At 55.0% G+C, this 26,314-nt stretch overlaps 1 protein-coding gene across 2 annotated transcripts in view; it reads right to left on the bottom strand.

The window, feature by feature from the left end:
* Positions 1–3,677: 3,677 nt before the first annotated feature.
* Positions 3,678–26,314, bottom strand: part of PPP6R2 (protein phosphatase 6 regulatory subunit 2) — a 57,948-nt gene continuing 35,311 nt past the window's right edge. The window contains exons 8-24 of one of the 2 annotated variants that reach the window (XM_032688086.1): positions 23,689–23,802; positions 22,122–22,248; positions 21,287–21,439; positions 19,431–19,628; positions 18,781–18,845; positions 17,571–17,686; positions 16,567–16,652; positions 16,188–16,268; positions 15,725–15,822; positions 13,421–13,478; positions 12,395–12,522; positions 11,340–11,518; positions 9,204–9,366; positions 8,721–8,809; positions 7,449–7,656; positions 4,984–5,136; positions 3,678–4,244 (exon numbers count right to left, since the gene is read on the bottom strand). In XM_032688086.1, the coding sequence (XP_032543977.1) occupies positions 4,193–4,244; positions 4,984–5,136; positions 7,449–7,656; positions 8,721–8,809; positions 9,204–9,366; positions 11,340–11,518; positions 12,395–12,522; positions 13,421–13,478; positions 15,725–15,822; positions 16,188–16,268; positions 16,567–16,652; positions 17,571–17,686; positions 18,781–18,845; positions 19,431–19,628; positions 21,287–21,439; positions 22,122–22,248; positions 23,689–23,802 (2,068 nt within the window). In that variant the 3' untranslated portion in view covers positions 3,678–4,192. The remainder of the gene's footprint in view (positions 4,245–4,983; positions 5,137–7,448; positions 7,657–8,720; positions 8,810–9,203; positions 9,367–11,339; positions 11,519–12,394; positions 12,523–13,420; positions 13,479–15,724; positions 15,823–16,187; positions 16,269–16,566; positions 16,653–17,570; positions 17,687–18,780; positions 18,846–19,430; positions 19,629–21,286; positions 21,440–22,121; positions 22,249–23,688; positions 23,803–26,314) is intronic. The other variant, XM_032688087.1, reaches the window with a different exon arrangement.

Genomic DNA, 26,314 nt, shown 5'->3' with positions numbered 1-26,314 from the left:
TTCCCACAGTGTTATCCATGGATCCATCTCCCATCACCCAAGGAGCCCCTTTCCCACAGTGTTATCCATGGATCCCTTCTCCCATCACCCAAGGAGCCCCTTTCCCACAGTGTTATCCATGGATCCATCTCCCATCACCCAAGGAGCCCCTTTCCCACAGTGTTATCCATGGATCCCTTCTCCCATCACCCAAGGAGCCCCTTTCCAACAGTGTTATCCATGGATCCCATCTCCCATCACCCAAGGAGCCCCTTTCCAACAGTGTTATCCATGGATCCCATCTCCCATCACCCAAGGAGCCCCTTTCCAACAGTGTTATCCATGGATCCCATCTCCCATCACCCAAGGAGCCCCTTTCCAACAGTGTTATCCATGGATCCCATCTCCCATCACCCAAGGAGCCCCTTTCCAACAGTGTTATCCATGGATCCCTTCTCCCATCACCCAAGGAGCCCCTTTCCCACAGCCCAACCAGAGACAAACGTGCTGTGATCCAGGAACTGGCCAGACTGGGGGGTTTAGGAGCCAATTGTGCCCTCCCCCAGTGAGGTGGCCGTGCTGGTTCCCCTGGGGATGGTTTGCTGGTGCTCCCAGAGCTGCCCAGGATCACAGTCTGGCTCGCTGGGCTCCCAGGGGCTCCTTGCCCAGGTTTCTCCCAACATCCCCCTGCGTGTGCACAAATATCCATGGAATAACACAAACACGGATCTACAGACAGGTCAATCCTACCAGGACAGACACCCTGTGGATATGGACAGATTCCAATCTCTGCACAGAGGGAGGAGGGACAGCAGAACCTGGGCCGAGTCCTCATCGCTTTGGACACAGAGCTGAGCAAGCCCAGGGGCTTAAATGGACAGGTGGAGTCAGGAAATCCATGTTCACAGCCAACAGATCCTGCTCCAGCCCCAGGAGATGGGAAGCTCAGACTCAGAAGGACATTTATTCCTGGTTTACCTATAAAATCAGCGGAGCCAGGTAAGGAACCCCCCCGACTCTGGATCTGTTCCGAACTGCAAACCCCAACACACCAAGCAGGAGGAATGTTTTGTGGGTCAGGATCACCTCGTGGCTGGTGTGAAGGACAGTCCCAGGAAGTGATGAGGTAATTCTGAGCTCCAGTCCCAAACGAGGAGGGATCATTCAGTGGCACCAAAGCCACGGAGCTCGTGCATCTCTACAGCTCTGACCAACCACCGGTGACACACCTGAGCTCAGACTGGGCACAGGCAATCAAATTAATCCACCAAGATAACGAGTGCTTGGAGCTGCTCACAGGACACGCCCAGGGATATTGTTATTAAAGCTCTCCCTGGCGTTCAGAGACTCGAAGCAAGAGCTGAGGAATGCCAAGTTCGGAATCTGCAGCGAAAGGCACAGACAGACACGTCCTCTTGGAGCCATCCCAGGGGTTATTGCTGCCAGCAGCCCTGTGTCCCTGTCCAGGGGGAATTACTGCTCCCAAACCACAGCATTCCGAGCACACCAGGCGGGTGAGCCGATGGTGACCCCGACTGGTCCCTCGGGGGAGCCCCGACTGGGACACGACCCAACGCAAAGATCATTTCTCTGACTGAGGAGGGGATGAAAACAGATCGAAGCCAGAAGGATGAGCAAACTGTGCCTGCTATGGACATTTCCCCCTCAGCTCCTGATCCCAAATGGATTTGCTCATAACTGGTCACGGTGGAACCAACAAGAACAGGCTGGAGGAGCCCCGTGGCCTCCCCGGGCCCGGAGCCCAGCCGTGGTGTCCAGCAGACAAATGATCTCTCAGCTCTCACAGATCAGTTCTGGGGGCTGCAAGAATGCCCAGAGAGACCCTGATTTTCAGCAGAACTCTAGCACCAATCCTGGGAAAATTAAGACTTGAATGTGTCTCCAGCCAGGAACTCAAACCCGCTCACCACTTGTGACAGCCCTGGCTCAGAGTGGGATCGATCCCCGCACACCAAGCAGCAGAACCAAAGCACAGCGTGAGATTTTTCCCTCCCCAGTGCAACGTAACTTGAAATTATTTCTTTTAAATTACAAGGAGTGAGTGAAGACTTCCAGAAAGACCACGGCAGCACCTGCTTCCCGAGGAACTGCAGCTGGAGAATCCCCAGCCCTGCCAGCAGCACACGAGTGGCCCACAGCCCCAGCACAGCCCCTGGGACCCTCCAGTAACCCCCATTTCCCGGGATTCCAGCAAGGCAAAACCCCCATTTTCCCCCGGAGCAGAGCTGAGCAGCGCTGGGGCACACAGGGATGAGCCGGTGCGGCAGGAACGGCGCCGCCGGACACCGACACGGCCGGACACACTGACCCAGCTGGACACACCGACCTGGCCGGACACACCGACCCGGCCGGACACACCAACCCAGCTGGACATACCAACCCAGCTGGACATACCAACCCAGCTGGACACACCGACCTGGCCAGACACAGTGACCCAGCTGGACACACCGACCCGGCCGGACACACCGACCCAGCTGGACATACCAACCCAGCTGGACACACCGACCCGGCCGGACACACCGACCCAGCTGGACATACCAACCCAGCTGGACACACCGACCTGGCCGGACACAGTGACCCGGCCGGACACACCGACCCGGCCGGACACACCGACCGGAACTGCGGGAACACCTCGTGCTCCTCACTCCCCCTTCACACACGTTACCACAGGGAAGGACGTTCCACGAGCACCACAGACATCACAGCAAAAACAAAGGGGTTCTGAGGAAGCCCCAGGGCTGGAGCCGCCCGTGCTCGGAGCCATGGGAGGAACTTTCACACCCCAGGGCAAAGCCCCTCCCGATGCTCAGGTGAGAATCTCCCTGACAGCAGCTACTCGGCTCCCTCTGTGTCAAGCTCCATGAGCTCACTCCCAAGGGAATGATTTTCCAGGCCTTGGATCGCTAAGGAGGTGGCTCTGGACACCTGCCAGGTGGGTTCCAGCACAGCGGCGGGTCCAGCTCGGGGGCAGAGGAGCCCCCAGACCCAGGTGACCCCACACCCTCACCCGTGTCACCTGTGCCCCAACAGCCCAGCGGTGCCACAGCACAACCTTCCCAGGAGCAGGTGCTCCAGGCTGGGCAGATCCTGTGTCCCAGCTCCAGGGGCTGCCCCTCACCTGGCCCTGCTCTCCCCCCACGGTGTGACCCCCAAAGCCCTCTCTGGGCAGGGACACCAGGGGTGCCTGCCTGGAGCTGGGAGGGGCCGTGTCCCTCTCCAATGTTGTCACAAGGTACAAAGTGCAAAAGTGTTGCTGTTCCTGCATCCATTAAAAAACTTTAAAAACAGAACAAAACAAACAGAAAAAGGATTTCCATAATCATTTGAAAATACATTAAGTCTCCAAAAAGCCACCAAAGCCCTGGTCACCTCTGTGTGCTCTGGGTCCTGCTGGGCAGCAGAGCCATGGGCAGTGTCCTCTCTCCGGACACACCTGGACCACACCCAGCAGGGACATCGGCCGGGCTCGGACAGGAGAGGCCAAGTGCTGACCCAGCCCAAACGCTGCTCTGAACCACCAGTCTCCATGGGAGAGCAGGGAGCCACCCTTGGAATGCAGAGACACCTCACACCCCTTGGCCTCTGGCTCGGGACACCACGGCCTTCCCTCCCCCCCAAACCTGCACCTCCAGCCCTCCCTGCTCCGTCCCGTGGAAGTGTTTGCATTTCTCCTCCTATGAAATGTTTCTGATAAGGCTTTATTGCTATACAAAAGCGGTGCAAAGGCTGCCCGAGGACAGCTCCATCAGGAACTTTGGTCACACGACTGCGGGACTCTTGTGCACTGTCCCCGTCCCGGCGTTAGACCTGCTACCTTTCCCAAGAGAAGCTGAATACTGTGTGCAATAACACTCGGAAAATAGGACTTGAACCCCAAATACAAAACAAAAACGAGGGAGACGGGGAAAGGGGACAACTCAAATCAGGCAGAAGGCTTTGCTTGGGAAGAGCCCGTCATTCCTGTGAGGACTAAACTGCTCAATGCTACATTTGGACAATGCAAAGTGTCTCTCCGGACAGACCGTTGGTGTTGGAACTGCGTGTCTGGTCCTCAATGCCAGCTCGCTCTCATCAATGCAGCATTTATTAAAAAATAAAATTAAAATGGAAAAAAAAAATAATAAGAATTGACAAATTGCATCACCAGGAGCAGCCTGGCCTGGGTCACACACGTCCCGTGGCAGCGGCGGCATCAAGCGGGGCCGTTCAACGTGGCTTCGGCGCAGGGCAAGGCCTCTTCTTTCCTGGGGAGAAACCCAGAGCAGCATTAGGGACAGGGAACTGCTGGGACACGCTGGCTCCTAAGGCTTCCTCCATCCTGGCTGCAAATTCACCTCTCTGGTGGGATCTGAGCCACCCTTCCTCTAGTTTTGTTTCTCCTGCCTCCTGAAGTGTCACCAGCTTCCAACAAGAACCTTCTCAGAGTCCTTCACAAATTAGGACATTGAAAAATCACAGTGGAGCCATGGAATGGTTTGGGTGGGAAGGTACCTTAAACCCACCCAGTTCCACCCCCTGCCAAGGGGATTAGGGGGATAGAGCAGCTCTCCTATGAGGAAAAGGCTGGGAGAATTGGGATTGTTCACTTGGAGAAGAGAAGGCTCCAGGGAAAGCTGAGAGCCCCTTGCAGGGCCTAAAGGGGCTCCAGGAGAGCTGGAGAGGGACTGGGGACAAGGCCTGGAGGGACAGGACACAGGGAATGGCTTCCCAGTGCCAGAGGGCAGGGAGAGATGGGAGATTGGGAAGGAATTCCTGGCTGGGAGGGTGGGCAGGCCCTGGCACAGGTTGCCCAGAGAAGCTGTGGCTGCTCCTGGATCCCTGGAAGTGTCCAAGGCCAGGTTGGCCGGGGCTTGGAGCAACCTGGGCTGGTGGAAGGTGTCCCTGCCCATGGCAGGGGTGGCACTGGATGGGCTTTAAAGGTTTGTCCCCAGCCCTCAGCAGACCCAGCCTGTCCCCACAGGGCAGGTCTGTCCCCACCCTCACCTGTCTTTCGTGGCCGTTTCCGTGACGGTTGTGACAGTGGCCACTTTCTGGTGCCCCTCCGAGTGTGGGGCCACGTTGTTGAGGGCTTTGGGGGCCTTGGGTGACCCCAGGTCGGCGATGGCCATTTTCTCCACCACCACGGAGTCGGTGTCGCTGTGGGAACAGGGCAGGGCCACGTTAGAATGGCAGCTGAGCTCAGGGCAAAGCCAAGGTCACACCGATAGGGGAACGAACGGGGCTTAAACTCCAACGGAGGAAAAAGTCCTCCTCCTTCTCTCCTTGCACAGGCCACAAAAATCCCGCAGAGAAATGAGAACTGGGACTGAAACGCAGTGTCCTGGAGGCTCTGGGTCCTAAAATCAACAAGACAGCCCAAGAAGGTCAGTTCCCCCAGGCAGGCATTCCCATTTCCTGCTGCACAGTCCGCTCTGAGGGTTCCCAGAACTGCCACTCTGCCTGCCAAGCTCAGCTCTCCCTGAACTGCTGCTTTGGCAAAGCCTGTTCTGCTCTGACACGGGCACTGACACTGCTCTGCTCCACACACTCTTCTCCCAAGTGGCCCCTGAGGCTTCCGTGGGCACCTGGAAAATACCAAATTTAAGGACAGCACCTAAGATCCTGTGGAAGAAAAGCCCATGGACTGGACGTCCATGAACAGAACGTTCAGAAGTCAAACCCATGAAATGAACTCGCTCTGGTACCAGGGAGGTGCCACAATGCAGGGTCCTACAGCAAAACAGGGCCTCAGATCCTGGAAAAGGAGAAACTGTGGGCACAGACCCTCCAAATCTCCTCTGTTGGGACTGAAACCACCCAAATTTCTAACTGGGGAAGGGATTTTTGTGAAATTTTGGCCTCCCAGGCAGAGGAGAAGCTTCCCCATGAACCATCTTCTCCCCGGGTTTCATCACTTCCCTCCCTCTCTTTCAGAGAGCAAACCTTCCCAAACAGCAGGAAAGCTCAGGGATGGCTGAGCTGGAATCCTGTTACCAGCTGCCAGGGGAGCTTTAATGGAATAAAAGAATCACAGCCTGGTAACGAGACATGTGATGGAGATTTGAGATCAAGGTTCTATTTCTGCAGCTGCTTTTCCTGAAAAAAACACAACCATAAAAATGAGGAATAAAGAGATCAAAACACTTCCCTTCCTCAAGGGCTCACATGCTCTTCAAAAGGAACGACAGCAAGTACAAAAATACACCTTGGAGAGAGGACAGGGACAGAGGAGACAGCAGAGAACTGAGCTGAATTCCCAGGAATGTCATTAGGAAACCACTTCCCACACGAGAAACTGGAGCTCGTGAGATTCCAGTGGCTCAAAGATAAACTAAAAATCAACCACTGAAGTTTCCATGACACGAGGATTCCAGTGTTACCTGACCACTGAGGGGGACAAGGAAATTCCTCTCTCTGCACCAGGCTCCTGGAAAATCACAGCTGGGCAGGGAAACCTCCACCAGGGACACAAACAGACAAACCAAGGGGTGACACAAGCCCAGAGGGGGAGTTTGTGTGGGGCTGTGGCCCAGGCAGGAGGTTGATCACAAGACCTAATGCCAGTCTAGAACAAACTCTGGTACCTATAAATACTTGGCATCAGTGTCCCAGTCTCAGCTGGTTTTAGCAGCTCCCTGAGTCCATAAAGGCCTGTCTGGGGTGAGCTGACAGAGAAGGGAAACCAATGGGGACAGAAGGGACAGAAGGTGTCACCTGTGCCCTCACCTGAATCCCAGGATCCCCGAGGTTGGAAAAGCCCTCCCAGCCCATGGATCCACCCTGGGCCCCATCCCCACCTTGGCCCCCAGCCCAGAGCACTCAGTGCCACGGCCAGGCCTTCCTGGGACACCTCCAGGGATGGGCACTCCAAACCTCCCTGGGCAGCCCCTGCCAAAATGAGATGCTGAGACTAATTAAGGATCTGCATCTCCCAGACTAAGGGTCTGTAAGGGATTCTGGCTGTGGTCCCAAATGATCCAAGAGCTGTAGGTACAGGATACAATTCCAGCAAACTGCTGCCCAGCTGCTCACAAATCCCAGGATGTGCTCCAGCTTTTCCTGGTATTTTGTGGTTTTTGTCATTTTATTGGCTTTGACACTGAGGGGACAATGTTAACCCTTCCCCTGCCCGGCTGGACACTGACCCCAGCTCAGCCCTCCCAGGGGGACTTTGCTCCCCTTTTCCGTGTGACCCTGCCCTGAGCCCGGATCCTCCTGTCTGACACTGGAACCCTCCAGAGATCCCTTCCCACCCAGAGATCCCTTCCCACCTGAAGATCTCTTCCCACCTGGAGATCCCTTCCCACCCGGAGATCCTTTCCCACCTGGAGATCTCTTCCCACCCAGAGATCCCTTCCCACCTGGAGATCCCTTCCCACCTGGAGATCCCTTCCCACCCGGAGATCCCTTCCCACCTGGAGATCCCTTCCCACCCAGAGATCCCTTCCCACCTGGAGATCCCTTCCCACCTGGAGATCACCGCCGTGTCCTTCCTGGCCTCCCCGGGGCCCTGGCTGCCCTCCTGCCCCGGGGCCGTGCCCGCGGGGGCCGTGCCGGGCTCGGCCTTGTCGTCGTCGTCGTCGCTGTCGGAGCCGCCCGAGGAGCTGCTGTCCGAGGCCACCAGCGGCGCCTTCCGTGTCACACACACGTTCCACACGCAGGGGGAGCCGGGGCTGACTGCGAGGGGAGGGCCCACGTCAACCCCGGCACGGCCCCAGGAACGACCCCAGGCAAGGAGGGTGGTGTCAAACCCTAAAAACTGGAGGGGGGTTTGGACAAGGGATGGAGGGACAGGACACAGGGAATGGCTTCCCAGTGCCAGAGGGCAGGGAGAGATGGGATATGGGGAAGGAATTGCTGGCTGGGAGGGTGGGGAGGCCCTGGCCCAAGTTGCCCAGAGAAGCTGTGGCTGCCCCTGGATCCCTCAAAGTGTCCCAGGCCAGGTTGGACAGGGTTTGGAGCAACCTGGGCTGGTGGAAGGTGTCCCTGCCCATGGCAGGAGTGGGGCTGGATGGGCTTTAAGGTCCCTTCCCACACAAACCTTCCTGGGATTCTGCAACCCAGGTAGGGCTTTATTGAATGGGCACTCCAGCTCCACAGGGAGAGCATCCCAAAAACTCCATGTGGCAGAAGACTGTCCCGTGCTTTCCCCCCCCCCAGTGTCACCCACCTTCCCATGGCTGCTACACACACAGGTTTCATTTACTTCCACCCAAGTCCTTTGTCAAATGGAGTTTTTCCTTGCTCAGGACAGAGGAGAGAAGGGTGTCACATGGACTCCCAATGCCTCAGCACAACCATCACCAGAGGGACTTACCCTGACCCTGGGCAAGTGGTTTTATAATCAAGCATAGTTAAAACAGGACTTTTGAGCAGTTTATAGAATCCTGGAATGGTTTGGGTGTGAAGGGACCTTAAAGCCCACCCTGTCCCATCCCATGCCAAGGGCAGGGACACCTTCCACTACCCCAGGTTGCTCCAAGCCCCATCCAATCAGGCCCTGGACACTTCCAGGATAAATGAAATGTCTCTGTGATGGCAACTCCAACCCACTTCAGCTCCTTGCTGACAATGTTGTCCCAACAAACCCCCAGGATTCCTGAGTTTACCTCGACAGCCCGACCCTGGTGCGAAAGGAGCCCTCGGGGTGGGTGACACTGCAGGGACATTCTCCCTACACCCAGTGCAGGATTCCCAAGAGCTCAGTGACACCCTGTGTGTCCAGCCATGCTCTCACTCACAGTTCTTGTCCTGGCCCTGCTTCGGGGTCCCGTCGGAGTCGCCGCTTTCCGTGTCCACGGGGGAGCTGCAGCGGGGGCCTGACTCTGAGCTGGGGGGAGAAGAGCCTTGAGAAGGGGAACAGGATCCCACTGCTTCCAAACAGCCCCAGCAGAAGGAATCATCAGGCCTCGACCTTTCCTTCCATAAATATTTTTAACTCGTATAAACCTTATTAATTTACTGATTTTACTCCCCAAGTGCAGGAGCAGCAGCAATGGCACAGGAGGTGCCCTAAGACAGGAATGCCAGCACCACTTAGGAGCACTGGGAAGCAGTGGGAAGCACGATCCAGGATAATCAGACAATATTAAACAATAAAAAGGGAAGCAGTGGGAAGGGGAAGGGAAGAAGAGAGGCTTACAGCCAAGGTACCCCACTGAAATGCATTCCAAATACTCTTCCACCCCAAAGCCCCAAGGAAGCTGGGATGCCGTGGCTCTTACCAGCAGAAGGGCTGGAAGTCTGTGAACTTGGCCCAGCCCTTCTCCTCGGGCGCGGAGCTCTGCGGGGCGGCCGAGTCCCACACGCTGGACCCCACGTCCATGGCCACGCAGGGCGTGGGGGGCTTGGAGCTCACGGGCTCGAACACCGCCGTCCAGCCGGCCCCTGGGGACAACAAACAACACCTCTGCAGCCAGGAGTGCAGGGGGCCAGGGGGCCAACACCTCTGCAGCCAGGAATGCAGGGGGCCAGGGGGCCAACACCTCTGCAGCCCAGAATGCAGGGGGCCAGGGGGCCAACACCTCTGCAGCCAGGAATGCAGGGGGCCAGGGGGCCAACACCTCTGCAGCCAGGAATGCAGGGGGCCAGGGGGCCAGGGATCCAGGGATCCAGGGCAGGACACACCAGCCAGGGGCGCTCCTTCCCGACCCGCCTGTCTCACACAGCCTGGGAATGCAGGGATCCAGGGATCCAGGGCAGGACATGCCATCCAAGGATGCTCCTTCCCGACCCGCCTGTCTCACACAGCCTGGGAATCCTCTGCAGATAAATATCCCTGTGACCCACAGGAGAGGCACTGACACAGAGACATGACACTGTGGATGCCTTCAGCCCTGAGCCCTGAGTGATTCCCAGCTGAACTCCAGGTCCCTCAGCTCCTTTCAGCCATTCCAGCCCTAACTGAATTCTGGCACACACAGGTAAGGAATTGATAAATGGATTAAAATGTTCAAGATCCCAGAAGTCACTTGACAGTTTGTTTTTTACAGTCCTGGCCTATTCCTTCTTCACCAGAACCTACTGCCACCTCCAGTCCTACCCCGTGCTTCCAGTCCCACAAATCCCACCTTTTGAAATACTGTTTTTCCTTACCTTTTCTTGGGAAAGGGAAAGGATTGCAGAGCTCTGCAAACTGCTCTGCAGCCACAGAATGAGCAGGGGAGACCCCCCCAGGGCTGCACCCCCCAGAAACTGAGCCCAAATTCCAGCTGAGGGCTCTGGAAGGGTGACAGGGCTGTCACACACAACCCACTGGGAGTGCCTGGTTTAATCTGGTCCTTCCTAATAAACTGGAAACACCTGACACTTCCAGAGGGGTGCAGAGAGCAGGTAACTGGGATGGCTCTGCCCAATGTTCCCAGTTACAACACAAAGGCACCACCCCAAAAAAGAAATGTTTTAAAATTGAAAATGCTGAAGAAAGTCTGAGAAAACGTTTCTGACCTCTGGACTTGCTCTTCTGCCAACACCGTGTGTCTCCTGCACCTCCACAGCGTTGTTTACATGGTGAGGTGGGAAAACCCCTGAAGGGGCCAACAAGGAGGATGGAGAGGACTCTGGACAAGGGATGGAGGGACAGGACACAGGGAATGGCTTCCCAGTGCCAGAGGGCAGGGAGAGATGGGAGATTGGGAAGGAATTCCTGGCTGGGAGGGTGGGCAGGCCCTGGCCCAGGTTGCCCAGAGCATCTGTGGCTGCCCCTGGATCCCTGGGAGTGTCCAAGGGCAGGTTGGATGGAGCTTTCAACCTGGGCTAGTAGAAGGTGTCCCTGCCTGCGGCACTGGATGGGCTTTAAGGTCCTTTCCCACCCAACCATCCCATGATTGCATGAAAATCCTGTCCCTCTGCAGTCTTCCTGCAGGCACTGTAAGGATGGGTTTGCAGCAGGTAAAACAGCTGGAAAAGCAGGAGAACAGACAGAGACCCAGAGTGTGGAGACACTTGGCAAAGGTCTGCACAGAACCCTTATCATGTGATGTGAGGGGTTCATGTCCTAATCCTCCAGTGATGCTTTGATCAGGATTTGCACTAAAACAGTTGGGATTCACAGAGTCACAGAATCATGGAGTGCTTTGGTTGGAAAGCACCTTCAAAACCATCTCATTCCAACGCCCTGCCACGGGCAGGGACACCTTCCCCTGGGATTATCCTTGTGCCCGTGGCTGCCTGAGCACAGCTGCTGTTCTGAAGGAGCTGGGCAGGACTCCAGATAGCTCAGAGACAGAAATGGACCCTGAAATTCCCATTTCTCTGTGCACAGGTGGAATCGTGGACTCTGCACAGGAACCTGGCACTGTGCAAAGTGCTGCTGTGCTGCAGATCTCCCCCCAGCACACATCCTGCTGTGCACCCTTTACCTTCAGAGGTGTCAGAGGACTCCTTCTGCTCAGAAATGCTGCTCTTGGGGCTGTTTGCTGAGGGGGGAGGCGGCTGCTGCTCGGGCTCCTCCTCCTCCTCCGAGTCCACGCTCCCGTCGTGGTCTCCGTTCTCCAGGTCGCTCTTGGACGAGCCCTCCGAGGTCTGTGACGCTCCAAACCTGCCCCACAGAGCCCAGGTGAGCAGGACTCCAGCCCCCCCAGCCCTCAGCTGCCCTCTCCCTGCTCCAGGGACACAGCCCAGGGGCTGCCCAGTGCCTTTTCCAGGGTTATTTCCCTCCGAATGCACAGCCAGGCAGGAATCTGGGAGATCCCTCCAGTGACAGCCCCGAGGGCTCTGCCAGTCCAGACTCATCTGCAGAGGCAGGAATGTGCTGCAGGGACAGAGCCAGGGCTGGAGCCTGGTGGGACCACACAAACCAGTGGCAAAGAGGAGCATACTGGTGTGGAATGGACCCTGTGTGTGAGCAGGACCATCGGGGTGCTGGTGCTTGGCAAGGAAACATTGAGCTCCTGGTGGTTTTTCCTGATCATATTTCCAGATACAGAATTAGAGAAGTGACTTTATTCAATAACTGGCTCCATCAAAGGGATGAAGAAGGATTTGCAGAGCCAGAGATGCCCCTGGGAGGTCCCTTGTTCCCATGAAAAACATCACCTTTTTTTCTTAATATTCTGAAGAAGTTCTGTCTGCTTCTCTCAGTTTTAACTCCTCCTCCTCCTCCCCGAAGATGAAGGAGTAAGTTCTAAGTATTTCACACTAAGGGTGGAGATTTTTTAATACATTTGATTTTACACCATGACAGACCCAGTCCCCGGGTTTTTCCATTGTTATTGAATTCCCTTACACTGGATCTCTGTTGCACATCCAAGACAAGCCCCCAGCACACGTGGCACGGGGAGTCCTCAGGGCTGTCAGACAAAGACCTCAGGGCCCCTCAATAACATAAATATCAAACACCTAAGCTCAGCCTTGACTGAAATGTGCAGCTTCCCAGCATTGAGGGGGAGAAATGAGTGCTCTGTGTTCACCTTACCGTGTTCTTGATTTGACCTGGGTTGCATAGGTGATCTCCTTCTCCTCCCAGATGTCCTCCTCCTCCTCGTTGTCGTCGAACTGCTGGATCCGCTCGTTGCAACAGGCTTCAAACAGGGAGGCATTGGGCTGAGGGACAGGGAGGAGAAACCAAATCCCAGTCATTCCTTGGGAAAGACTGAGGAAACCAAAGTCTGAGTATTGGCCCAACCAAGCTTTGCTCAGGAGCTGAGTGTGGGATCCCCTGGGGGGAATCACCACTGTCCAGCTGCTGCTTTGCTTTGGGGCAATTCAACGGGAAAGACCAGACACAGCCCAGCAATATTTAGATCCATAAGAAATCCAGCCCTCTCCATGCTTCCCTAATCTGTGTCTGGAAAGATTATCAAAGGCTGGGAGAATTGGGATTGTTCACCCAGAGAAGGGAAGGCTCCAGGGAGAGCTGAGAGCCCCTTGCAGGGCCTGAAGGGGCTCCAGGAGAGCTGGAGAGGGACTGGGGACAAGGCATGGAGGGACAGGACACAAGGAATGGCTTCCCAGTGCCAGAGGGCAGGGATAGATGGGAGATTGGGAAGGAATTGCTGGCTGGGAGGGTGGGGAGGCCCTGGCCCAGGTTGCCCAGAGAAGCTGTGGCTGCCCCTGGATCCCTGGAAGTGTCCAAGGCCAGGTTGGACGGGGCTTGGAGCAACCTGGGCTGGTGGAAGGTGTCCCTGCCCATGGCAGGGGTGGCACTGGATGGGCTTTAAGGTCCCCTTCCCACCCAAACCATTCCATGATTCTGTGCTTCTATGGACAACAGATTGCCACTCCAGAGAGGGAGAAAAATTCCTTAAATGCCAGGAGTGGAATTTTGAGGAAATACTTCTGGGGGAGATGCTCCAGGGTATTTGCAGTGCCCCCAGTTCCTTAACTGGACTCAGTGCCCAGGGGGACACCTCTGCACTGACCAAAAACCCCACCAAACATTTGTTCTTTCCAAATGAAAGAGGCCCTTGGCAGGTTAAACCGACCCCCAGACCCCACTCACGCTGTCGTCATCGGCGTCGATGTTGAAGTTGATCTCCGCGATCCTGTCGAAGGGAGCGCTGCCCGGAGGAGGGAAAGAGCCTTCAGGGATGGCACAGAGGGACCTGGGCATCCCCAGCACCACCCAGCCCCAGAGCCCCTCCAGGTGTCTGTTCCCTGAGCAGCCACTCCTGTATCCGTGCCATGGTCTCCTCTCCTTGAGATGAAGGGTCAGTTCATCCCAGAACATTCCCTGTCCATGGCAGGGGGTGGAACTGGAGGGGCTAATCCCTCCCAACCCAACCCACTCCAGGATTCCACGGGTCAGACTTCCCCTCCTGGGGCTGATTCAACCCCTGAGGGAGCAGCCTTTGCCATGAGCTCCTTGCTGTGGGGTTTTGGGGCTCTTGGCCCCCAGCAGGGTCGGGCTGTTCCGAACTCTCGTGGTGCCTGGGGAACACCACAGCCAGCTCTGCTTTCCCCAGATCCCTCCAGCTGATCCCAATCCCACTGGAAAAAATTTAAATAAACTCATCATTAATGAAAAAGAGAAGAAGCTGCAGCCAGCTGCTCTGGAATTCCAGTCCTATGCTCCCCCAGGAGTTCCATGGGGCTGCATGAGACAGACTCAGAGATGGCACTGATGGCACTGGGGAGGCCCCCCTGGAATCCCGGGGGCAGTTCTGGGGCCTCAGACAGGAGAGATCTGGAGGGGCTGGAGCGTGTGCAGGGAAGGGAAGGGAGCTGGGAAGGGGCTGGAGCAGCAGGAGGGGCTGAGGGAGCTGGGGGGGCTCATCCTGGAGCAAAGGAGGCTCAGGGGGGACCTTCTGATCTGGGAGGGCTTTTCCAACCCCAGGGATTCTGGAATTCTGTGAATCTCAGTGTGTGAGTGGCTCACACCCCCGGTGTGTCACTGTGCTGCAAAAACCCTAAAATGACCCAGTTTCCTGCGTGGCCCCAGAGGAGCCCGTTGGGAGAACAGCAGAGGGAGCTGCAGCCCAAAAACTCCACATTCCCACAGAGCTGGGGCCAGGCAGAGTTTATCCATCCTGTTCATGCAGCTCTACCTTTGGACAGTGGTATTTTCTTTAAAGACTGCTCAGTTTAAAATACCGTCCTGCAAATCCCCAGGACACTGAAACATTATTAATATTTGTTAACTACTCCAATTCCCATCTCCCACAGTGTCCAACAGCTGGCAGGGAGCACCACTCTCACAATATTCCGTGTTTTGTAGTACATTCTCCTTTTCCAACCACAAATAAAGTGATAAAATCCCAGTCACAGACTTTTTTCAGCCTGGTGTTCATTTTACAATGGTCACGAGGCACTTTTGGCAGCTCCTCATGGAATTTAACTCCTCCCCTGCACCTACACACACACATGGGGTCACATTTGCTGCTGACACAAGTGAAAAATCTGTTTATTTTTTTCAGTGTGTAGAACGAAGTAATTTCTGTTCAATTAAACTCTGATTCAGTCTGGAACTTTCTGGCCTTATTAAAGTTCTGACATCTACAAGGCTCAGGAAGAACCTTGGAGGAAGGACAGAGGTGTTGCCACACTTCCCTGTCACCTGGGATCCCAAAGAATTCTTGTGAGGGAGACAAACCCTCCAGCAGCTGAAGTGAAGGGGCAAAGCTGAGGAGCAGAACATTGGGATCCCCTGGAGCACTTCTGTGCCCAGAACTAAATGGTTCCAATTTCAGAACCATTATGGCCAAGTGGGATAATCACAGTCCCAGGTACATCTTCAAGGAGAGAAGATGAGCTGCAGTTTTAATGGGATTAAAGTAATTCTATAAAAGCAGCAAATTCTGAGCTCTGAACTCAGCAAGTTGTGTAACGTTAAATCCCCCTCTCCTGCCTCCTCTGAGCTGCCCTTGCTCCTCCTTATCTCTGTTCCCTTTCTCAGAAGGGAGAAAATGGCTCATTTTTCCATGGACTCCATCAAACCACGACTCTTCCATTCCTAATTTCAATAAGGATTTAATTCCTTGGACAATATGTGTTTAATTGCCCAGAATTCGCTCTAATGCTTTGCTTTCTCTGCAATTAAACTTCTCCTAGAGCAGGGCTAGTTAATAATTGCCTGTTTTATTTAAAACATTCCTCTTTAAAATGAAGAAATACTTTTCCTCTGTTCTACAACTGCCTTTGGAGATCAGGGCTGGGCTCCCACAAAAACAGCTCCGTGTTTTCCCAGCCAGTGATCCCTCCCCTGCTCCTTTCAAACCCCAGGAGGGAGGAGGAGTCCATTTTAAACCCTGAACCAGAAGGAAGGGGAGATGCAAAGAGGCTGAAATGCCCAGAGCCACAAACTCACTTGATGTTGTCGTCCTGGTCTGCAAACTCCTCGTCGTTGAAGCCGAACTGATCCACGAAGTTGGCCGTCATCTGCTGGATCTGGTACTCGGAGAAGGCCTGGAGAGGGACCCAACCCAGCATCACCAGGGTGTCCTGAGACATCCCAGGACACTGCCCCGAGCTGGGGGAAAAACCTGCCCTACCAAAGCATCAGTAGCACCAAAAAGGGGCAGACCCTTCCCAAAGCAGGATCGTGCACACTGCTGGGAGGCCTGGGCTGACAACTCTCCCATCTGCTCCCAGCTCCTCCCAAAGAGAGGCAGGAATTTCCAGAGGGAACCACTTGTTGGCTTCACTGGGTTGTTTTCCCCCAGTGGTGCAAGTGAAACCCACCACAGACATCCAGAGGGTACTTCTGGCTTCCTCCAAAGGCAAACCAGAGCAGCAGGTTTCCCGGGAATAGGGGTGTGTTGTCCACTCACCTGCTGGAGAGTAAGTTCATTGGGAAAAGCACTTTCGATGTCCTCATCCTCACTGGAGGAGTGCAGGTGGTGGGTGCTCACCTGGGGGAAGAACCAAGGAATGAGCACAAGGGAAAGCTGAGAAAGCTCCAATATTTCAGTTCTACCCCCCAAAGACCAAACTCCTGCCAGGCAGCAACTGGCCCAAGGGATAACATGGACTGGAGTTCACCAGCATGGGTCAGCTGCTGCTTGGAGAACTGTTACGGAACATGTTTTCTACACTCTGCCCTTGAAATTCTTCAGAAAAACCAGCACAATGAGAACAAACCCCAGGAATATCCCTTTTTCTAGTGAAAGGAGGTCCAGGAGCCCTCGGGCCCAGGCTCTCTGTGCTCACCAAATCCACCGTGTTCCTCCGGTTCGTCTCCGTCAGCGTCTCCTCCACGAAGCTCTCCCACCTCCCCCGGCAGTCCTCGGGCAGCTCTGCAACGACAAGAGCACCCCAAGGATCAGCTCTGAGGGTAGATGGCCCAGGGGCACCCTGGAGCCCAGCAGGCTGTGAGGGCTCTGCAGAGGGAGTCACTTCACTCGTGGTTTTCCAACCTCAGCAAAATCTGCCCAGGAAGGCTCAGCTCCCGGGAGGCCAAACCATCAGATGTGACTGGTGTGAACAACCTGAGCTCCTCTGGAGCTATGGGGGCTAAAGATACACAACTTCTACTCCACCTTTGTGCAAACAGCCAGAAGTGTGGCTGAAGTTGTGCTTTTCAATTCTTGTGTCTCTCTTTCAGGTGTAATAATTCTGTTATGGAATGGTTTGAGTTGGAGGGACCTTAAAGCCCATCCAGCCCCACCCCTGTCATGGGAAGGGACACCTTCCACTAGCCCAGGTTGCTCCAAGCCCTGTCCAACCTGGCCTTGGACACTTCCAGGGATCCAGGGGCAGCCACAGCTTCTCTGGGCAACCTGGGCCAGGGCCTCTCCACCCTTCCAGCCAGCAATTCCTTCCCAATATCCCATCTATCCCTGCCCTCCGGCACTGGGAACCCATTCTCCCTTGTCCTGTCACTCAGGTCCTCATGGACAAGGAATAAGGAAGCACAGACCTCCCCGGAACGCTGCATATCAGCCCCATAAATCCAGAGGAAAAGCAGCCCTGTGGCCCCAAAGGAGCCCCTCAGTCTCTGGTTGCACAAACAAAGCTCCAGCATGTTGAGCCTCACTGTGTGAAAGCAAAGAGCAGCCAGATTCCTCAGCATATCCTGAAGTTCTGGGAGGCTGTGGTGTTCCACCAGGAATCCTGGGCACTGGCACAGGGCCCTGCAGGGGATGGGGGTGCAGAGCCCCGGCAGGAGCCCTGGGGGTGTTCCCTGAGGAGCAGGGGCTGGGGCCAGGAGGTACCTTTGATGAAGTCGCTGATCTGGGCCTGCATGGGGCCCTTCTCCATGTTGTGCACCACGGCGTTGGCGATGCGGGTCAGGTGGCCCATGTTCCCCCTCCTCATCCCTCCTTCTGCCCTGCGGACACACAACGGGCGGTAGCACCGGGAACGGCCTCACAGCCCCCCGGAATTCCAGCAGCTCCTGCCCCAGGAACGGCCTCACAGCCCCCCGGAATTCCAGCAGCTCCTGCCCCAGGAACGGCCTCACAGCCCTCTGGAATTCCAGCAGCTCCTGCCCCAGGAACGGCCTCACAGCCCCCCGGAATTCCAGCAGCTCCTGCCCCAGGAACAGCCTCCCAGCCCCCCTGGCATTCCAGCAGCTCCTGCCCCAGGAACAGCCTCCCAGCCCCCCGGAATTCCAGGAGCTGCTGCCCCAGGAACAGCCTTCCAGCCCCCCAGAATTCCAGCAGCTCCTGCCACAGGACCCTGCCAGCTCCCTACTCATGGAATTGGGAAAACTCTTAAGGAACAACCAGGGATATTTTTGGTCCCTACAGAACTGGACACTGGGCAAGGAAGTTACCAGCAGAATTTGTCATCGAGGCAAGGGGTTGTAAGAGGGAAAAGACCAAAAACCCCCAAAAACCCAACCCAACAACAACGAAATCAAACCAAACCCCAACCCAGCAGTTCTGGCCTAAATCAGCTCCAGCTCCATCAAGAGCTCAAAACAGTGAGGGAAGACCAAAACATTCAACTGGACAAGGAAACTGAAGCCTCCAAAGTATTTTCACTTTAATATGTTTTAGGATTTTTTTAATTCTTTAGTTCTTATCACTGGAATCAGCACATATCCAAGGAGCTTATGAAGGTAAAATACCAAATCCAGGGCACAAATGCTTGGCCACCTTAGTTTCCACAGTTTCCACTGTAGGGAGAACATAATTATGGATTTAAAACAAAAACACAAGAAAGAAAAAAGAAAAAAAGTGAATATTCTTTGTGATTTCCTGGGAAAGCAGCAGATTGTGTGTTTGGAATGAGGTGTTAGAGACACCCCAAAAAATCATCAGGCTTTCAAATTCTATGTGTATTTGGGGAATTTGGCTTTTTAACATGCAAACCACCCCAATTCCAAATCCCAACCAAAATCCCAGTAGGTTCAGACACCACTAAGCTGTAAATCCTCCCAGTGGTTCAATGTGCAGCCCTGGGGCACCAATTCCTTACTGGATTTTGTCATTGGCTTCCCAGGCATCCAGTATCCTCTGCACCAGGCAGCACTTCTGGAACAGCTGGAGGGGAGAAGAGGGAGAACAGTCAGGATTTTCCAAAGGGACACTCACAGCTCAGGAGTCTGAACGTGGGTTCTTCAGTTCCTCCCTTCACTCCCCAAACCCTCAAATTCCAGCACTTCCCTTGCCCAAGAATTCCTTCTTTCCCAATTATTTTCCCCGAGGATCTTCCCAGGGAGAACAGCAACACCTGTAACATCCCCCCCTCTCTTGGGCTTTCCAGCAGCAGGAATGGAAACACTGTCAGCATTTGGAACCACAGCACCGAGGTCTCACCAGGAGGGACCCCAGAGGGAAGCTGAAATGTGCTCAGGGAGGTTTTTTGGTCCCAAATTTATAGGTGTTTTTACTAAAAAAAATGGAATTAAATACCAATGGATTCAGGAGCCCGTTAAATGCGGTGATTTTGACGTTTATTTTGCAACAGGATGCTAAAAATAAATGTACAAAAGCACGTGCGGAGCCATGAGAACCAACAACAAACAACAGCAAACTAATAGGAGTAAAAATCCACGCTCTGGAATGGCTGATCCACCAATTCCTGGTTAATCCAGTGCAGAGGGGCCCCAGAGTGTGGTGACTCACGTGGGTGACCATGAGGTTCTCGGGGGTGTTTGCCGGAGGCTCCGCGTGCGCCGCGGTCCCGTTGGGAGCCTCCTCTTTGCTCTCCTGTTCACTCGTGGGGGGCTTTCCCTCTTGCACAGAGTGGGACAGAATAGCTGCTATGGACAGTTCCACTTGGAAATGCAAAAAGTTATTCCACGTGTATTTAAAAAATAAGTCCTGCAAGGAAAAGGGAGAGAGGCAGAAGGATTTAGTCGGGATAAATCTTCCACCTGCAGGGACCTTTCCAACCCCACCCATCCCGGGATTCTGTGACTTTGTGACATTAAATCATTGCCCAACTTGTTTAATCAGCAATTCCACTAAAACAATTCTCCTTCTCCACCCCAGTAGCCACCGAGGGCTGGCTGAGCTCTGCTGCCCCTGGATTCCCAAGCGCTCAGTTCACTGGGAAATAAATGAACATTTCCTAATAAACTTGGGAATCCTCTCACTCCCAGGCAGGACTCACAGCACAGACATGCTGAAAAAACCGATCTAACTATTCTGTGGCTGAATTAATGCTACGAAAAAGAGTAACTAATAATTTTTAAGTATGGAAATAATTCCCTTAAGGTTGCCCAGATTATACCAGAACCTTCCAGCCCCGGTCCCTGTTCCCAGCGGGACAACCTTTATCCATGGTCTGGATCAGGGATCGAGGGCTCCCTCAGTAAGTTCATGGATGGCACCACGCTGGGGGGGATGTGGGTCTGCTGGAGGGTAGAAGCTCTGCAGAGGGAGCTGGACAGGCTGGATCCATGGAATCCATGGGATCCATGGGCCGAGGCCAGTGGGATGCAGGTCAACCAGGCCAAGTGCCGGGTCCTGCCCTTGGGTCACCCCAACCCCAGGAACGCTCCAGGCTGGGGCAGAGGGGCTGGAAAGCTGGAAAAGGCCCTGGGGGTGCTGGTGGCAGCGGCTGGATGTGAGCCCAGCTGTGCCCAGGGGGGCAGGAGGCCAATGGCCCCGGGGCTGTGGCAGCCCCAGCGTGGGCACAGGCCCAGGGCAGGGATTGTCCCTGTGCTGGGAACTGGGGAGGCCCCCCTGGAATCCCGAGGGCAGTTCTGGGCCCTCAGACAGGAGAGACCTGGAGGGGCTGGAGCGTGTGCAGGGAAGGGAAGGGAGCTGGGAAGGGTCTGGAGCAGCAGGAGGGGCTGAGGGAGCTGGGGGGGCTCATCCTGGAGCAAAGGAGGCTCAGGGGGGACCTTCTGGCTCTGCAAGTCCCTGCCAGGAGGGGGGAGCTGGGGGGGGTCGGGCTCTGCTGCCAGGGAACAAGGGACAGGCCAAGGGGAAACGGCCTCAGGCTGGGCCAGGGGAGGGTCAGGTTGGGGCTGAGGAGGAATTTGTTGGTGGAAAGGGTGGTGAGGCCTTGGCAGGGGCTGCCCAGGGAGGTTTGGAGTGCCCATCCCTGGAGGTGTCCCAGGAAGGCCTGGCCGTGGCACTCAGTGCTCTGGGCTGGGGGCCAAGGTGGGGATGGGGTCCAGGGTGGATCCATGGGCTGGGAGGGCTTTTCCAGCCTCAGGGATCCTGGGATTCTGTGAGGAAGCCCAGCTCCCAGCACTACAGGAGCTCACACACACACCACAACCAGATTGTTTCACACACCCTCCACTGCATTAACAAGAAATGTTAAGTGTGAGGCTCAGCTCCAAATCCCAAACAATTGGATGTGGGTTACAGAGGCTGTTCCAGGGCTGGATGCTCCTGCAGCAGATTAGAGCAGTAATTAGGCTCCGGCCCCCCTCGCACAGAAGAGATGAAAGGGAAAGCAAAACTGCTCCCAGCGGGAAGTCCTGCCCCTCTCCCCGCTCCCAGTGTCCCGCTGGGATACTCACAAGTAATAAATCCATGGTACTGAGTCTGCATAGTTCCTGATTAATACTGGGAGTGTTGGTGTGCAGCAGCGCCGCGATGAGCCGGGAGCCGTGGAGCCGCGCGTTCCCCAGCGGCTCCTCCAGCACCCCGATCGTGGTCAGGATTGCGGATTTCTGGGGGAACAGGGCAGGGTCAGCTCACCCCAGCACCCCTCAGGGCACACACACACAGGGGGGTGCTCCCCAGGGGGCCCAGGGACAGGAGCAGGAGCAACAGCCAGAAATTAAACCACAAGTTCCACCTCAACAGCAGGAAGAACTTCTTCCCACGGAGGTGGCAGAGCCTGGAACAGCTGCCCAGGGAGGGGGACGAGTCTCCCTCTCCAGAGACATTCCAAACCCACCTGGACATGTTCCCGTGTCACCTGCCTGGGTAGGGGTGTTGGACTGAATGGTCTCCAGAGAGCCCTTCCAACCCTGACTATCCTGGGATTCTGGGATTTCACAGAACCAGTTCCTTTCAGGAATGTTCCCTGCAGGGAAACCTAAACCACCCTCCCAGTCCTGTGACCACGGGGAGACTTTGACTTCCAAATCCGAAGAGTAAAACCCAAATATCCACTAATTCAAAGTTCCCTGCTCTTCACCACCCTCCCTCAATCCCCCAGTCCCACGTGTCTGTACTTCTTGGATTTCCCTGAGCACAACAGCTCTCAGGTTCCTCCTGCCTGATCCCTGAACCCCTGAACTACCACACTGGAGTGTGGATTTTCCTCCCCAAGCCCTCTGTCTGTGGCAGCCTCCTGCTCCTGGCAGTGCCCAGGGTATCTGTGTGCAAGGACAGGGCCAGGCCTACCTTGGGTGGGCTGAGCAGCAGCTGGTGGAAGTCCTTGAGCCGAGGCTCGATCCCGTGGAGGATGCTGCTGTTGACAGTGTAAGACCTTTCGAATCCCTGAGTGTACGAGTCCATCAGTCCTTCCACCCTGCCAGGGGAAGAGCAGGACAATTCCCTCGGGATAAATCTTACCGTTTTTAACCACCAGGTGGTATCACACGGTCTCACAGGTCCATTCCAACCCCAGCCATCCCGGGATTTGGTGACTTTGTGATAATAAATCACGGCCCAACTTGTTCAATCAGAACTCCACTAAAACAACTTCCCTTCACACCTCAGTGTCCACTGAGGTGGAGATTCGATAAAACCTTACAAGGGTCTCCAGTCTCACTGCCCATGTCAGTGATTTTCTCTGAAAAAATAACTGTCAATATGAAAAATAATAATTTCCAGCCACTGAATATATTTACATAATATATTTACATATGTTATATTAATATATCATTTACAAGATGCTCTTCACATACCAAACCTGATATCAAACTTCGTGTGTCAAACCTGTGCCTGAGGTGACAGAGACACATTCCTGCTCTTTAAAAGTTCCCAAACATTTGAGAACCAAGTTAACTCCAAATATTTGTTAAAAGCTGTAAATCCTCCCCAGGTGTTCAGAAAGATGCACACAAAGACACCAAGGGATGGAAAGCCCGAGGGGCTGGAGCTGTGCTCCTCACCCCTCTTCACTGGTAGGGAGTAAATCACAGCAGCTCTGCCACCCAACTGCAGTAACACAAACACTCTCACTCCATCAGGGAATGGGATTCCAGACAGTCAGGAATGAGCTGGACAGGAATCCCTGAGCCCCCAGCTCACACAGCTCCAGAGATCCCAGGAGCCAGCCCTGGCACAGTTCCTGGCTCAGTCCCTTCTCAGTTCAGCTCTACGCGAGACCTTCTGACCAACACCTTGTTTCCCCAGTGCCCCCTCCTGTCCTGCTCTCCAGGGCCTCTTCCTGAAGCTCCATGATCTTCACCCTTCCTGATCCCTCCTTTTTGAACAGTGAGATGTTCGCTGTCTCACTTCCCTCCACAAAACTCTCTTTGCCTTTTCTCTCCTCTTTCTCCATAAGAAGAGATAAAAGGGGACACAACTTTTAAAAACAAAATTAGAACTATACAGTCACACACAGAGAATCATGGAATTGTGGAATGGTTTGGATTGGAGGGACCTTAAAGCCCACCCAGCACCACCCCTGCCATGGGCAGGGACACCTCCCACCAGCCCAGGTTGCTCCAAGCCCCGTCCAACCTGGCCTTGGACACTTCCAGGGATCCAGGGGCAGCCACAGCTTCTCTGGGCAACCTGGGCCAGGGCCTCCCCACCCTCCCAGCCAGGAATTCCCTCCCAATATCCCATCTAAATCTCCCCTCTCCAGCTCAGTCATTTCCTCTTGTCCTGGTACTGCTTGTCCTCGCAGACATTTCTAGGCAGCACTTCAGACCAGGCCACAAAACGTCCTTTTTGCCCAAGGAAACTGGACTGGGGTTCCCATTCCCGCTGTTCCTGGAGGGAAGGAATTCCCACTCACCCGGAGCGCCGCGTCTCCAGCAGGGTCAGCAGAACCTGGGTTCCATTGACGATGCAGTTCTCCGTCTGCTCTCCATCAAACATGTTCCTCAGGAGCTGCTCCACACATTCCTGCCTGTGGGGTGACACAACAGGGTAAGAATGACACGGACTTGGCAGCTGCTTTCATCACCAAACACCCACGTGGGGTCTTCTGGAAGAAAAGGGCTGCCACATTTATTGAATTACTTGGGGAAGGAGTAAAGACACTCGGTGACGTCCCACAGGACGTGGCTGGTTCTGCACCCGCTTCCTGAACCTGGGCACTGATCCCTCAGGCAACACCTGGCTACCAACACCCCGACTCCAAACCAACCTGTCCTTCTCCTTCACCACCTCGCAGTTCTAACCTGGAACACAACCCCAGTGCCAACTCAGTGCAAGTTATTAAAGACAAGGTGAAGCTACTGCTGATCATCCACAATTATCCACCAGAACCATGGGAGGACAACACAGTGGAGGAGAACCCTTCCTGAGGGGCACGGTGAGAGCCAGGGCTGGACACTGCGGCCAACAAAGCAAATGTCAGTAACATCCACACTGCAGGGGGCTCAGCCACGATCCCCTTCCAGAATCCCAGGATCCCTGAGGCTGGAAAAGCCCTCCCAGCCCATGGATCCACCCTGGGCCCCATCCCCACCTTGGCCCCAGCCCAGAGCACTCAGTGCCACGGCCAGGCCTTCCTGGGACACCTCCAGGGATGGGCACTCCAAACCTCCCTGGGCAGCCCCTGCCAAGGCCTCACCACCCTTTCCACCAACAAATTCCTCCTCAGCCCCAACCTGACCCTCCCCTGGCCCAGCCTGAGGCCGTCTCCCCTTGGCCTGTCCCTTGTTCCCTGGCAGCAGAGCCCGACCCCCCCCGGCTCCCCCCTCCTGGCAGGGACTTGCAGAGCCAGAAGGTCCCCCCTGAGCCTCCTTTGCTCCAGGATGAGCCCCCCCAGCTCCCTCAGCCCCTCCTGCTGCTCCAGACCCTTCCCAGCTCCCTTCCCTTCCCTGCACACGCTCCAGCCCCTCCAGGTCTCTCCTGTCTGAGGGCCCAGAGCTGCCCCCGGGATTCCAGGGGGGCCTCCCCAGTTCCCAGCACAGGGACAATCCCTGCCCTGGGCCTGTGCCCACGCTGGGGCACAGTGAAATATTTTAACATTTGAATCAATTCCCCTCTCTGAGCCCCTGCCCCAGGAGCAGGTGCCTGCCCAGCCCTGAGAGAGCTGGGCAGGGATCACCAAGGAAGGGTTGAGCTCTGGGGCTGGGCCTTTCCAGCACTGAAATCAGCCTGGAACAGCCTCACAACTGAAGAACAACCAGCACAGAGGTAACACCCCACTGTTCTCCCTGCTCTCTGCCCTGGGAATGAATAACAGAGGAACAGGAGGTTGAGCCCAGCTCTGCTCCCCAGCTCCTCCTGGTTCCTCACAGAATTCAGGCTCTTGAATCCTGAGGATGTCAACGACAGCTCCCCAAACCCCAGCACTCAGCAGGTGCCTTCCCTGCCCTCCTAACTCACAGGTCCAGCTCAAACCAGCATTCCTGGAGTTCACAGCTGAATTTGTACTATTTTCTAACACATTCCCGTTGGTATAAATAAAATATGAGATAAAAATGTAAAAATAGATGAATAATGCATGAGAGAGGATTATGTTAATGAGGAGCCTCTAAAAACACCCCGTCAGCAAAGGCAGGAGAGGCAGAGGCAGGAAAAAAAAAAGTAAATTTGCTGTAATTAACCGAGTTCACTGTTTTTTCACCCAGCCAGCAGCCACTGAAATCTGGATTTGGGGTTTATTCCATAACCCTGGTCCTGGCTCCTTCATCCTGCCCCAGCTGATCATTAATTCCTGACTCAGAGATGATAAAAGTTATCCAAAATCAAAAAGGTCACCAGTAATGTCGGGGAAAAAAGTAATGGGATCTGTGACCTTCAGCAGAAAGGGAAGAGAAGCAAAAAAATCACTTTTGCTCAAAGATCCTTTATTTTGAACAATGAAGTGGTACCAGGAATTTCAGAGATGTTTTTGGAAGTGCAGGGTCCCACAGCCCTCTGCAAAAGTACCAAAAAAGTTCCCAATGACCAAAAGAGTGTGAAAGCCCCACGTTCTCCATGGTCAGCACCCTCCCACTGCAGGAGCTCGGGACCCTCACTAAAGGTCCTGGGATTCCCAGGGGGAACCACTGAGGTTTCCAACCTCATCTCTGAGACTGGAAAGGCTCAGAACTGAGACAGACTGAGGAGAGGCTGAAGGATCCACAGGGATGGGACCTGTAGAGCTGCTCCAGCCCTGGGAACAACAGCAGGAAGATGTGGAGCTGCTGGAGAGAGTCCAGAGGAGGGCACGGAGCTGCTGCCAGGGCTGGAGCCCCTCTGCTCTGGAGCCAGGCTGGGAGAGCTGGGGGGGTTCCCCTGGAGAAGAGAAGGCTCCAGGGAGAGCTGAGAGCCCCTTGCAGGGCCTGAAGGGGCTCCAGGAGAGCTGGAGAGGGACTGGGGACAAGGGATGGAGGGACAGGACACAGGGAATGGCTTCCCAGTGCCAGAGGGCAGGGTTGGATGGGATATTGGGAAGGAATTGCTGGGTGGGAGGGTGGGGAGGC

This window comes from Chiroxiphia lanceolata, chromosome 5, assembly GCF_009829145.1.
Source record: "Chiroxiphia lanceolata isolate bChiLan1 chromosome 5, bChiLan1.pri, whole genome shotgun sequence".
In the NCBI taxonomy this organism is placed as follows: Eukaryota; Metazoa; Chordata; class Aves; order Passeriformes; family Pipridae; genus Chiroxiphia; species Chiroxiphia lanceolata.
Note: the sequence above shows the minus strand (reverse complement) of the source record. Positions and strands in the feature narration are given on the sequence as shown.